The sequence below is a fragment of the Microcaecilia unicolor genome, chromosome 3 (assembly GCF_901765095.1).
Source record: "Microcaecilia unicolor chromosome 3, aMicUni1.1, whole genome shotgun sequence".
NCBI lineage: Eukaryota > Metazoa > Chordata > Amphibia > Gymnophiona > Siphonopidae > Microcaecilia > Microcaecilia unicolor.
This window is the reverse complement of record NC_044033.1, coordinates 479,878,042-479,891,690: the sequence shown is the minus strand read 5'-3', so window position 1 is coordinate 479,891,690 and position 13,649 is coordinate 479,878,042. Positions and strand designations below refer to the sequence as shown.

Sequence of the window (13,649 nt, the reverse complement as noted above, 5' to 3'; positions counted from 1 at the left end):
CTCCCTAAAAGACTATGGGGGGAAGCCATTCTCACAGCAGTGTACCTACAAAACAGAATGCCAACTAAAGGCGCTGAGCGCACACCACATGAGACATGGCATGATAGGAAGCCAAACCTGTCACACATAAGAACATTTGGAAGTACAGCATATGCTCATGTACCAAAGCAAAGAAGGCATAAGCTGGATTCCACAACAGAAAGGGGCATTTTAGTTGGCTATGCTCCAGGACACAAAGGATATAGAATTTTGAATCTGAAAACTGGCATTGTTGGCATAAGACATGTTACATATTTTGATGAAAACAAAAGGGTTGATAAAGGCTGGATTATCCCAGATGAGCCTTATCATCCAGAATATGAAACTAGAACCATAATAGACATGCCAGTGTATATAAATGCCATACCAAGGCAGATGTCTGAAAGCAACTCATCTGTATCTAACGAGGAACAGGCAGAGGAAGCAGACACAGAAAGGATCATTGAAGAAGACAGTACAGTTGGAGAAGGGGAATCAATTGGAGAAGAACTCTCAGATTTAGAGGATGCGGAAAGGTCAGACCAACCTGTTGTCAGACGCTCATCCAGGGAAAACAAAGGTGTTCCACCCCCAAGACTGTCTTACCTAACAAAGTCAGCAGAAGCTCAAGAGCCCTTAACATGGGATGAGATTGAGAAAATGCCAGCAGAAGAAGCTGCTGAATGGCGTAAAGCTGCACAAGAAGAAATTGATGCATTGGATAAAAATAATACTTGGATTCTTACAAAATTACCTCCTGGCAAGAAAGCTATAGGATGCAAATGGGTATTCAAGTTAAAAAGGAATGCACAAGGAAAAGTGGAAAGGTATAAAGCCAGATTAGTCGCAAAGGGATATCTTCAAAAATATGGAGAAGATTTTGATGAAGTGTTTGCACCTGTAGTGAAACACACGACAATCAGAACACTTCTGAGCATTGCAGTCTCAAAAGGCATGCAAGTCAACCACATTGATGTGAAAACAGCGTTTCTTCACGGAGATATAACTGAAGACTTGTACATGGAACAGCCAACAGGTTTCATAAATACAAAACAAAGACAGCTAGTGTGTAAATTAAACAAAGGTCTTTATGGATTAAAGCAAAGTGCAAAATGTTGGAATGATAAATTGCATGAAATATTGACAAATTTAGGATTTAAGCAAGGTGAAGCAGATAAATGTTTGTACACTAGGTGCAGAAATGGACAATATGCATACATTTTAGCTTTTGTTGATGATCTGCTCATTGCAAGCAAAAGTGAGCAAGAGTACAAGGACATTGTAAAGTGTTTAAACCACAATGTTGAGATAAAAGAACTTGGTAATGTGTCATACTATCTTGGTATAGAAATTGAGAAACAAAATGATGGTTCTTATCTTCTAAGCCAGAAGCAGAAAATAAATGAGCTTATTGAAAGTTTAGGTATGCAAGATGCCCAAGTTGTAAGCACTCCCATGATCACTGATTTTCTGAAGGATGAAACAGTAAGAGAACCTTTACCAGATAACATCCAATATAGATCAGCCATAGGTAAGCTTTTATATCTAGCTACCACATACAGGGCTGATATAGCAAATGCAGTAGGAATTTTGAGCAGAAGGGTCAGCTCACCTACCAAATCAGATTGGACTGCAGTTAAAAGGATGGTAAGGTATTTAAAGGGTACCATTGATTGTAAATTAAAGATTTCAGCCAATAGTAATCCAAAACTAATATGTTACTGTGATTCAGATTGGGCAGGGGATCATTCTAATTATAAATCCACAAGTGGATATGTGTTTATGTATGGAAATGTACAAATTTCATGGGCCAGTCATAAACAAAGTATTGTGAGTTTGTCTTCTACAGAAGCTGAATACGTGGCCGTATCGGAAGCGTGCAGAGAACTGATGTGGATTGAAAAACTTTTGCTGGATTTCGGAATAGCTGAACAGAGACCAATCCAGATAATTGAAGATAATCAGAGCTGCATCCGACTGTCACAGAATGACAAGGTTCAGTCACGCACCAAGCACATCGCAACGAAATACCACAACGTGCGAGAGTTGGCGAAAGAAGGGGTCATCAGTCTACACTATTGTCACACCAGTGAGATGACAGCTGACATCATGACCAAACCGTTACCCAGAGAACATTTTGTGAATCTGCGTATAAAGCTTGGACTTTGTATGAATAAATAATTGCATGACAGTTATGCATGAGAAGGGGTTTGTTGGAATTTATTGTATTTTACATGCATTGCCTGTCACCTATTATTTCTCTGTGATTACTCTGTGACCTCTGATGTGAATTACTTAGAGAGGTCACACTGCTATGCAACTTCCTGTGGGGGTTTAGATGCAGCACATGCAGCACATGGAGCACATGGAGCTCATGTTCTCTCCTAACCTGAGAGGATCTATGGTGGTGTGAGCATCCATTACCATCTAAGCACATGGAAGGAGCTGATAATACAAATGTATAGTAATATGTATATATAAGCCTGTCTGATTTATAATCTAACTGCAAACTGTGAGTAAACAGATGTTTTGTTACTTCAACTTTAAAGTGACTCAGCAGTGAATTATTCAGGGGTGAATGAGAGAGAGATGAAGAAAGAAATTAACATTTCTAAAGCTGAAGCTGTGTGTACTAAAATCTGCTAATTATTTACTACAAATAATCCAACAGGGGAAGCCGGAAAGGAAGGGTCACTCTGACTCAGGAGCTGCCGGGCAGCAGCCGCCATGTTATGTGCGGCTGCTCGGCATGCCCCTCGCTGACCTACCTATAATTCTCAACTACCTAAGTAATCTGATTGACAGCCTGATAAACTGGGATCATAACTAATGTCGTCAGCGTAAATATAACATACAAAACCATGAGATTCTAATAATGAACCTAGAGTATGCAAGAAAACATTAAACAATGCTGGCGATAAAGGAGACCCCTGTGGAACACCACAGGGGCCATTCCAAGAGTCAGACAATTCTGATTTTAGCTTAACCCTATAAGATCTAGAGAGAAGAAATCCTCTGAACTAACTAAGAACTCTGTCACTTAAACCTATTTTCTCCAGCTCCAACAACATACGCTCATAATCCACCAAATCAAAAGCGCTCAAAGAGATCAAACTGTAAAAATAAGGCTCTATGATTACTTCAAAGCAAGAATCTCACCTTGTTTAGTAATGAACCTAACACTGTTTCTGTGCTATAACCTGCACAAAAACTGATTGTGACTGATGTAAAATGTTTTGGCACCATAAGTAATCATTTAATTGAGTACAAACTAAACCTTCCAAAATATTAACAAACGTTGGTAATTTTGAAATTAGCACCTGGCCATTAATGGTCAAAATGGAAATGCGGCCATTTTACACGTGCCAGTCATAGCACAGGCCACCTTTTAGTGCAGCTTAATAAACGGGCCCCATGGTTTATTAGGGGGAAGAGCAGGCCATTTGATCCAAGCCTCACACAGAAAAGGGGCCTCTGCTTTGCTTTTTGTGTGTGAAAGTCCTTCTAAAATAGTAAAAACCCATTAAACTAAGAATTTAAATAAATTTTGTGTCTTATTACTTTTACAGCTAAAATATCTTTACAAAAAATAGCTCTAAATTATGAGTTCCAGTACCCTAAGGCCTACTAATTTTGCAGTGGCCCAGGATTCTGTGATTCTCTGAAAAGCCCTGTGTGCAGATTCATATTTTTTATCTCCTCTGTGTACTATGATTTGTTTTTGCTTTTGAGACTTTAATTCTTTAGTTCAAATTGCCAAATTAATCACATGAAGTTATTATTTGACGTATTCCGTTTATTTTAAGCACACATAATTAAGGGATGGGACAGGAACACAAACTAATTCATGCAATAATTAGAAAAAAATAGTTTAAGAAGTTCCTTTCTGTAATTTCTTACTCTCCTAGGTTTTTATATTTTCCAAAACACAATGGGAATCGGTCTGTATTTACAAGCTGTTCTCCTTACCTGTTTTTCTGTATTCGCAGTTATCTCCCATTCTCCCAGGGGTGTGTTGTCAGATAAGCGAAACACTTTGGAAACAACGCCCTTGATGGTCATCACATTCAACCACTGCTGAATAAGATTGTTTGAAGTGTCCTGAAAGAAATATTTGATAAATGTTCAAAACAATTTCCCCATTATGTCCTAAAGAAGTGATACCTGTAATATTGCTTCTATCAATGGTGGAAATTAGTTGAATAGACACAGGAGAAGGAATACTTTCTTTTTTCAATAAATGACCTAATTAAGGGGCCCTTTTACTAAACTGCAGTGGCGGCCGTTTCTGTTGTGTACCAGAGCCCCTTTTACTGCAGTGGGTAAAAAAGCCAAAAAAAAATGGCCGTGCGGTACGTTCGCGCTTGCCGCGCAGCCATTTTGAGGGGAGCACTTACTGCCACCCATTGAAGTGTCGATAAGGACTCCAGCATTAACCCGGCAGTAATCCCCTGTGGTATTAATTTCACAAAAATTCAAGCAGTGCCAGAAATTCCATACACTGGGGGAGGAACTACCTCCGGCAGGCACTTTGGGCCGGAACTAGTTCTGGTTTGCTGCGCAAACCCTCAGTGGGCTTGCTGCACTTTAGTAAAAGGGCCCTTAAGGACTCCTTTTACAAAATAGTGCTTCCGATTAGCATGAGCTGAATGTGAAGAAGCCCATGGGAATTGAATGGGCTTCATCACATTCATCATGCTGCTAAATTGATAGCACCACTTGAAAAGGAGCCCTAAGAATTTGAAAAAGTGAGCGTGTCGCTTTTAAATTATTCGTTAGCACAGTTTGTTGATTCCAATTTGTCATTATCACATCACCTCTTCAGCGCAAATCTGGCAGTTAGGGCCATGAAAATTATGCTGGACAGGGGCCTGTGATGCTGTGTGCTGGGGCTAGAAGAATCCAGTGGACTCATGCCCAACAAGGTCAACTCAATTCAGGTATAAAATAGCTCTGATTCTTATGGCAATCTCTACAGGTGCTACTCTTGCATTCTACCTAGGAAGGAATAGCATATGAAAGTGGGCTGGTGTGTGGATAATTGGGTAATACGTGTAGATATGAAGAGTGTGTGATATATGGAGGTATGTGTGTGAAGGATGTGGGGACTGAGTAGGGATGTAGGTAGGGTTGTATGGGGGTGCTTATAGGGAATTTGGGATGTTTGAAAGTTGGGGTGTGGCATGGAGGTGGGATGTTTGGGTGCCTACAGACTGATGGAGAGATGGACAGAAATCCCTTTAACATAATTTTTTTGTAAAATTTCATTGGAAAAGCATAAAAAAACTGGTAAAATGATTAGCAAGAGCCAGAATAAAAAAAATATATCACTTTAGCATTCAAGGCTTTAATAAACAAAACACTTATGCCTTGAAAAATAATAATCAAATGTACTTACTCGAATATAGATGTCTATTTGACCATGAAAAGGTCTAAGATCCTGATAAATGCAGATTACTCGTATTTTGACATCTTGTCCAGGCCTGTAGACTGATTTGTCTGTTTGGATGAACATCGACATGCTGTCCTCTAAATGGCTCCCCTGGGCATTGTTGTTGAAAAGTAATTCATTCTTTGCAGATCCAGTCACATTCAAACTATATATGAAGGGGCTAGAATCCTTGGGGAGCTATGAATAGAATATTAAAAAGAATTTTGGTGAATATTATTCTTCTGTCTAAGTATGTTGACATCAACATTTCACTACCTCAAGTCAGCACAGTTGCACTGTTGTCCCAGCACAGTTAGAAAGGGGAAATACATTTGTAGGAGCCATCTTGGGATCCTTCTCCATGCTGGCAGTGTTAGACACATTGGCAATGTGTTTAATGAAATGAATTCTGCACACCACTGTCAATGTAACACTTCAATCTCTATCATAAATCACATTACAAGAGCCCAGGTTGAGGAGTAGAGAGAACTAGAAAATAAGCTGGAACAATTGTCCAAGGAAACATATGACATTGTGATTGTACCTGGGAAATTCTTCAGTTCTGATCCAGAATTTATGGATTTTAAGTTGTAAACCTCAAACTCAGAATGCAAGCTGTTGTTGATACCTTTTTATTGGACTAACTCACTGGATCTCGACTCTGTCCTAAAAGTGGAGCTAATCAGCTGGGTTTCCAAGACAGCTGCATGAAACAGATCTGAATGCAATGAGTCTTTAATGCATACAAATATATCTCATGCATATTCACTGAGGATGTTCTAAAAATGTTAGGTCTGCCTCCAGGAAAGAGTTGAGAAACACTGAACTAACTTTAATACATTTGTAACTAAGCTTTCAACAACTCAAACTTTGACTCAAGAAAATTTCACAGAATCTCTGCTGAACCAACCTGAACCTGAACTCACAGCACATGGGGGCTATGGTCAGGGCCGTGCCAACACAGTAAGCGAGGTAAGCATGGCAGAAGGGCACCGTCCTCTGGGGGCGCCCCGCCGCGCCATGCTTACCTCGCCCTCCCACGTCCCAACTGCCCGTCCTCTTCTCCCCCCAACAAGATCCCTTTGAAATTTACCTCCATCCGGCAGCGAATGCGCAGCGTCAGTGAAGGAGGTGGTGCTCCCGACGTCTCTACTAGTCTTCCCTTCGCTCAGTGTTCCGCCTTCTTCTGACGTCAAGGAAATGATGTCAGAAGAAGGCGGGACATTGAGCGAAGGGAAGACTAGTAGAGACGTCGGGAGCGCCGCCTCTTTCACTGACGCTGTGGCGCGCCTTCGCTGCCGGACAAAGGTAAATTTAAAAGGGATCTTGGGGGGGAGAAGAGGGCGGACAGTTGGGACATGGGAGCAGGAGGGCAGCGATCATTTTCAAGGGGGGGAGGGGGCGCCAACTGATCTCCTGCAGGGGGGCACCACAGACCCTTGGCACGGCCCTGGCTATGGTGCTCCTGTAATAAATAGGGTTGTGCATTATTTTCTAAAAGTGATAGTTCGCACGAGTCTTTGGGAAGAATGCAGTCTCTTTGCAAAAAGTGTACACTCTATTGAAAGAGCACACTACTAATGACGAATAAACCCTACAAAATTTCACACCTGTTTGTTTTCAGTTGACAATGGCGTGGAACGCCATGGGATACTTCAGCGACATTTCCTATGTCATTTCAAACAAATGCACATCACTAGAAATAAACGTTGTAGTCACTAAACAAACTTCATCCCCATGAGTGTGTGCACAACTTCCTGCGGTGGAAGGTTGGACTAGTAAGGAATTGCTGCTGTTGGATTTGTTCTAGGTGGAACAGGGCTCAAAGATGATTTTAGGGCCAAGGAAAACATGAAGGTTTTTATTTAACCCTTTTTTTTTGACCCAGAATCTTTGAGCTCAGAATCCACACTCCTTGTCATTAGGAGACTTTTCAGTTTCTCTGAGGTGATGTTATATCAAAACCAAAATAACAGTGGTATATGGGACTAGAGTCTATATATCATGCCTAAATAAATTGGCACTGAAAAAAATATGCCTAGGCATATTCTATAAACTGCAGCTATATTTAAGCGCGGTTTATAGAACACGCCTAAATCTAGGAGTAGTTTATAGAATACGCCCAACACCCGTTTTTAGCAACTATATATAGTCGCGACCATTTACGCCAATGAAAACCTGGTGTAAATACCGATGCTTAAATTACGCGCAGAATGGGCATATTCTATAACAGTGGGTGTAAATTCTAGGAATACCCATGACCCGTCTATGCCCTTCCCATGGTCACGCCCCCTTTTCAGATCCGCATTTTTGAATTTATGTCCATCACTTTATAGAATACGCTTAGACATTTGTGTGTGTGAATTCTAATTAATGCCAATTAGTGTCAATAATTGCTATTTAAGTTCAACTATCGGTGCTGCTTGGTTTCTTAAGCTAATTAAGTTGCTCATGCAAATCCAGAATACGATCAGATTTGCATGTGCAACTCAAGTCGCACTATATAGATCCAGGGTTAACTGAATAAGTGATATTAGGCAGATAGGACTATGTTTTCTCGGTCTGATTTGTCCGGTTACATATGCGGTTAAGTACTGAAACTGGCATTTAGCCACACAAGTGGCGACTCCTCTCCCAGACTGCCCACAATATATCTGGTATCAGCTTAAGCGGTTAGAGGGGATATTCAGCAGTACCATATAGTTTCATTTAGTGCTATTAAAAAGTAACCCCCTACAGTTTTTTGCAGTTCTCAGCAACTGCTTTGAATTTCAATGAGAAATTGGGCTTACTTATTTAGTCATCATACTTATGTGTCACTATTAAACAACATTTAATTATCTTAAGCTAAATTGACGTTACTGACATTTTAACATTACTACTTAGCAATTTTTTTTGCATTAAAAATGTTCGAGCTAAAACACAATAACATCATTCAAACTATATAATGAACAATGTCTACTACTACTACTACTACTATTTAGCATTTCTATAGCGCTACAAGGCATACGCAGCGCTGTACAAACATAGAAGAAAGACAGTCCCTGCTCAAAGAGCTTACAATCTAATAGACAAAAAATAAATAAAGTAAGCAAATCAAATCAATTAATGTGAACGGGAAGGAAGAGAGGAGGGTAGGTGGAGGCGAGTGGTTACAAGTGGTTACGAGTCAAAAGCAATGTTAAAGAGGTGGGTTTTCAGTCTAGATTTAAAGGTGGCCAAGGATGGGGCAAGACGTAGGGGCTCAGGAAGTTTATTCCAGGCGTAGGGTGCAGCGAGATAGAAGGCGCGAAGTCTGGAGTTGGCAGTAGTGGAGAAGGGAACAGATAAGAAGGATTTATCCATGGAGCGGAGTGCACGGGAAGGGGTGTAGGGAAGGACGAGTGTGGAGAGATACTGGGGAGCAGCAGAGTGAATACATTTATAGGTTAGTAGAAGAAGTTTGAACAGGATGCGAAAACGGATAGGGAGCCAGTGAAGGGTCTTGAGGAGAGGGGTAGTATGAGTAAAGCGACCCTGGCGGAAGATGAGACGGGCAGCAGAGTTTTGAACCGACTGGAGAGGGGAGAGGTGACTAAGTGGGAGGCCAGCAAGAAGCAGATTGCAGTAGTCTAAACGAGAGGTGACAAGGGTGTGGATGAGGGTTTTGGTAGAGTGCTCGGAAAGAAAGGGGTGGATTTTACGGATGTTGTAAAGAAAGAAACGACAGGTCTTGGCGGTCTGCTGGATATGAGCAGAGAAGGAGAGAGAAGAGTCAAAGATGACCCCAAGGTTTCGAGCTGAGGAGACAGGGAGAATGAGAGAGCCATCAACAGAAATAGAAAACGGGGGGAGCGGGGAGGTGGGTTTGGGGGGGAAAATGAGAAGCTCGGTTTTGGTCATATTTAATTTCAGGTGGCGTTGAGACATCCAGGCAGCAATGTCAGACAAGCACGCTGAAACTTTGGTTTGGATGCAAGGTGAGATATCAGGGGTAGAAAGGTAGATTTGGGAGTCATCAGCATAGAGGTGGTAGGAAAAGCCATGGGATGAGATTAATGAACCAAGGGAAGAAGTGTAGATAGAAAAGAGGAGGGGACCAAGAACAGAACCCTGAGGTACACCGACAGGCAGAGGGATAGAAGTAGAAGAGGATCCACCAGAGTGAACACTAAAGGTGCGGAGGGAGAGGTAGGAAGAGAACCAGGAAAGGACAGAGCCCTGGAATCCAAGTGAGGACAGGGTATCGAGAAGTATGCTGTGATCGACAGTGTCAAAAGCAGCGGAAAGATCAAGAAGAATAAGGATGGAATATTGACCTCTGGATTTAGCCAGTAATAGGTCATTGGAGACTTTAGTAAGCGCAGTTTCAGTTGAGTGGAGAGGGCGAAAACCAGATTGTAATGGGTCAAGAATAGCATGTGAGGAGAGAAAATCAAGGCAGCGGCGGTGAACAGCACGCTCAAGTAATTTGGAGAGAAAAGGAAGGAGGGAGATGGGTCGGTAATTAGAGGGACAAGTAGGGTCAAGTGAAGGCTTCTTAAGGAGAGGTGTGACCACAGCATGTTTAAAGGAAGCAGGGACAGTCGCAGTGGAAAGTGAGAGGTTGAGAATGTGACAGATAAAAGGAATAAGAGTAGGAGAGATGGCATTAAGAAGGTGGGTGGGAATGGGATCAGAGGAACAGGTGGTACATTTTGAGGAAGAAAGGAGAAGTGTAGTTTCCTCAATAGTAACTTCAGGAAAGGAGGAAAGGGAATGAGGGGAAGGAGAGAGAGGGGAACGGACTAGTGGAGGGAGAGCTGGTGAGGTAGAGAAAGCAAGGTTTATCTTTTGAACCTTGTTGTGAAAGAATTCAGCAAGGGTCTGAGGAGATAATGAAGGGGGAGTTGGGGGAGGGGGCACCTTGAGGAGAGAGTTCAATGTGGTGAAGAGAAGTCGAGGATTAGAGCCAAGAGAGTTGGTCAGTTGGATATAATAATCCTGTTTGGCACGTAAAAGAGCAGATTGGAAGGAGGTCAGCATGAACTTAAAGTGTAAGAAATCAGCAAGGGCCCGAGATTTCCGCCAGAGGCGTTCGGCGGAGCGGGTACAGGAACGTAGGTAGCGGATATTAGAAGTCAGCCAAGGTTGGGGTTTTGTACGCCTTACAGGGCGGGTCATCAAAGGTGCAAGAGTGTCTAAGGCAGAGGATAGAGTATTGTTGTAAGAAGAAACAGCCTCGTTGACAGACGTGGATGGTGCCACAGTAGAGAGGAGGTTTGAAACATGGGAGGATAGAGATGAAGGGTCAATGTCGTGAAGATTCCTAGATAAATTAGATAGGATAGGACGGGACTGGGAGGGAGGAGATTTAAGTGTGAAAGTTATAAGATGGTGATCAGAGAGGGGAAGATCGGAGGCAAGGAAACTAGAGGGTGAACAGTTGGAGGAGAAGATGAGATCAAGACAGTGACCATTTTGATGAGTGGGGGAGGTGGAGCATAGTTGGAGATTAAAGGACGACGTTAAAGCGAGTAACTTGGAAATATAAGAGTTGGAAGGATCATTAGCAGGAATATTAAAGTCACCAAGGATGAGAGAGGGGGAGGAAGGATCATGGAAGAAGGCAAGCCAGGCATCAAAGTCACTGAGAAAGGATGAAAGGGACTTATCAGGGGGACGATAAATGACCGCTATTCGAAGAGGCAGAGGAGAGAAAAGGCAGATAGAGTGGACTTCAAAGGAGGAAAAACAGTGAGATTGAGGTGGAAGAAGGGGTTGAAATGTGGAGGAGGGAGAGAGAAGTAGTCCAACACCGCCCCCACGGCCAGCAGAGCGAGGAGTATGTGAAAATAGATAACCGCCATGGCACAGGGCTGCGACTGAAGCAGAGTCATCAGGGCAGAGCCAGGTTTCTGTTATGGCGAGCAGATGGAGGTGACGCGAGATAAAGAGGTCCTGGATATAGGGGAGTTTGTTACAGATAGAGCGGGCATTCCATAGGGCGCAAGAGAAGGGCAGAGAAGAGGAGGGGAGTAGAGGAATAGAGATGAGGTTAGAGAGGTCACGGTGAGATCTGTAGAGTTTGGATAATAGTTGGTGAGGAGGGCCAGGATTGGGATTGATGTCACCAGCTGAGAGTAAGAGAAGGAGTAAAAGAGAGCGGAGGAGAGTAGGAGAGGTGTGGCCACGAAGGCGTCGAATTTTGTAGTCACTGTGAATGTTCAAAGTTCAAAGTGTCCTCCCCCAGCTTTAGCCCAGGCCTTCAGTCATTTTGGGAAGTTCTTAACACCTTGTACACCGGTCCCTGTGGCAGACTGTCCCAGCTCATCTGCAGTGCTTCCTTGAGTTCACTGTTTTGTTCCAAAACGCTTTTAAAGAAATTAAAATTATGGTTTGCAAAAGTGTATGTCACTGTGACATCATTAACAGTAAGCTGGTACCCCATTTTTTTCCATAATAATAGTAGTTTCAGTGCAAACATTTTTGAATGTGCAAAAATCGCTGGGTGGTCACGCTAAAAAGTCTGCAACTTCATCATGTTGAAAGATAATCTCATTCCACTCGGCACATAAATGTGGATAGCAATCTAATATAATAAAACGCACCGTGAACGTTCTAATGAGGACAACGTTCTGAAGTCACTAAAACACTCCCTGAAGGGTTCGTGGCGTTCGTGGTGTGAAGCCACCCAGCCGTCTCTGCCCCGCCCTCGCGTCAAACGTCATGACGTCGAGGACGGAGCGGAAACAAGAACAAACAAATCCGGCAGCGCAGCGTCAGGGAAGGGGGCGGCGCTCCCGACGTTTCCAGCCTTCCCTTCGCTGAGATCCGCCTTCTTCTGACGTCAAAGATGATGTCAGAAGAAGGCGGAACACAGCGAAGGAAAGGCTAGACGTCGGGAACGCCGCCTCCTTCCCTGACGCTGCGCTGCCGGAACCGCCACAGAGGTAAATTTAAAAAGAAGAAGAAAAAAAAAAAAAGGGAAAGAGAAGAGGATGGGCAGTAAAGAAGAACAATGGGAGCGGGAGGGCAGGGGAGAAACGACAGCATGGATGCGAAGGGGGAGGGCAAGGATGCGAAGGGGGGGGAGAAGAGGGCGGGCCAGGCTGGGACATGGGAGAGAGAGGAGCATGGATGCGAGGGGGGGTCATGGAAGGGAGAGAGGGGACTTGCAGGAAAAGGATGAATGGAGGTGACAGGGGACAGAGGAGCATGGATGGACATGGATTGGGAGGGCAGGCCTCAGGGAGAGAGGGGAATTGCTGAAAAGGGATGAATGGAGGGGGCAGGTGACAGAGGAGCATGGAAGGGCATGGATTGGGAGGGCAGGGCTCAGGAAGAGGGGAATTGCTGGATAGGGATGAATGGAGGGGACAGATGGGCATGGATGGATATGGATTGCACAGCAGGGCTCAGGGAGAGAGGGGAATTGCTGGATAGGGATGAATGGAGGGGGCAAGTGACAGAGGAGCATGGATGGCCATGTATTGGGAGGGCAGGGAGAGGGGAGAGGGGAATTGCTGGATAGGGATGAATGGAGGGGACAGATGGGCATGGATGGATATGGATTGCAGGGCAGGGCTCAGGGAGAGAGGGGAAATGCTGGATAGGGATGAATGGAGGGGGCAGGTGACAGAGGAGCATGGATGGATATGGATTGCAGGGCAGGGCTCAGGGAGAGAGGGGAATTGCTGGATAGGGATGAATAGAGGGGGCAGGTGACAGAGGAGCATGGATGGGCATGGATTGGGAGGGCAGGGCTCAGGGAGAGAGGGGAATTGCTGGATAGGGATGAACGGAGGGGACAGATGGGCATGGATGGATATGGATTGCAGGGCAGGGAGAAAGGGGAATTGCTGGATAGGGATGAATGGAGGGGACAGGTGACAGAGGAGCATGGATGGCCATGGATTGGGAGGGCAGGGCTCAGGGAAAGAGGGGAATTGCTGGAAAAAGATGAATGGAGGGGGCAGGATTGGGAGGGCACGGCTCACACACACACTCTCACAAACACACTCACACCCAGACTCACTCTCTCTCTCTCACGCACACACACTCACACTTTCACTCTGACTCTCAAACAGTCACTCTCACATACACTCTCCCAAACATACACACTCCGAGGAAAACCTTGCTAGCGCCCGTTTCATTTGTGTCAGAAACGGGCCTTTTTTACTAGTAACAAATAAAGCTTTAAAATTTCACATTGAAATTCCAAGCCATTGCTGAGAAAACA

The 13,649-nt window shown here is 43.9% G+C and overlaps 1 protein-coding gene across 1 annotated transcript in view; it reads right to left on the bottom strand.

Moving 5' to 3' along the window:
- Positions 1-13,649, bottom strand: part of LOC115467239 (CD109 antigen-like) — a 175,772-nt gene that overhangs the window by 131,902 nt on the left and 30,221 nt on the right. Inside the window, exons 4-5 of the mRNA XM_030199045.1 lie at positions 5,417-5,647; positions 3,988-4,119 (exon numbers count right to left, since the gene is read on the bottom strand). Coding sequence (XP_030054905.1) covers positions 3,988-4,119; positions 5,417-5,647 — 363 coding nt within the window. The remainder of the gene's footprint in view (positions 1-3,987; positions 4,120-5,416; positions 5,648-13,649) is intronic.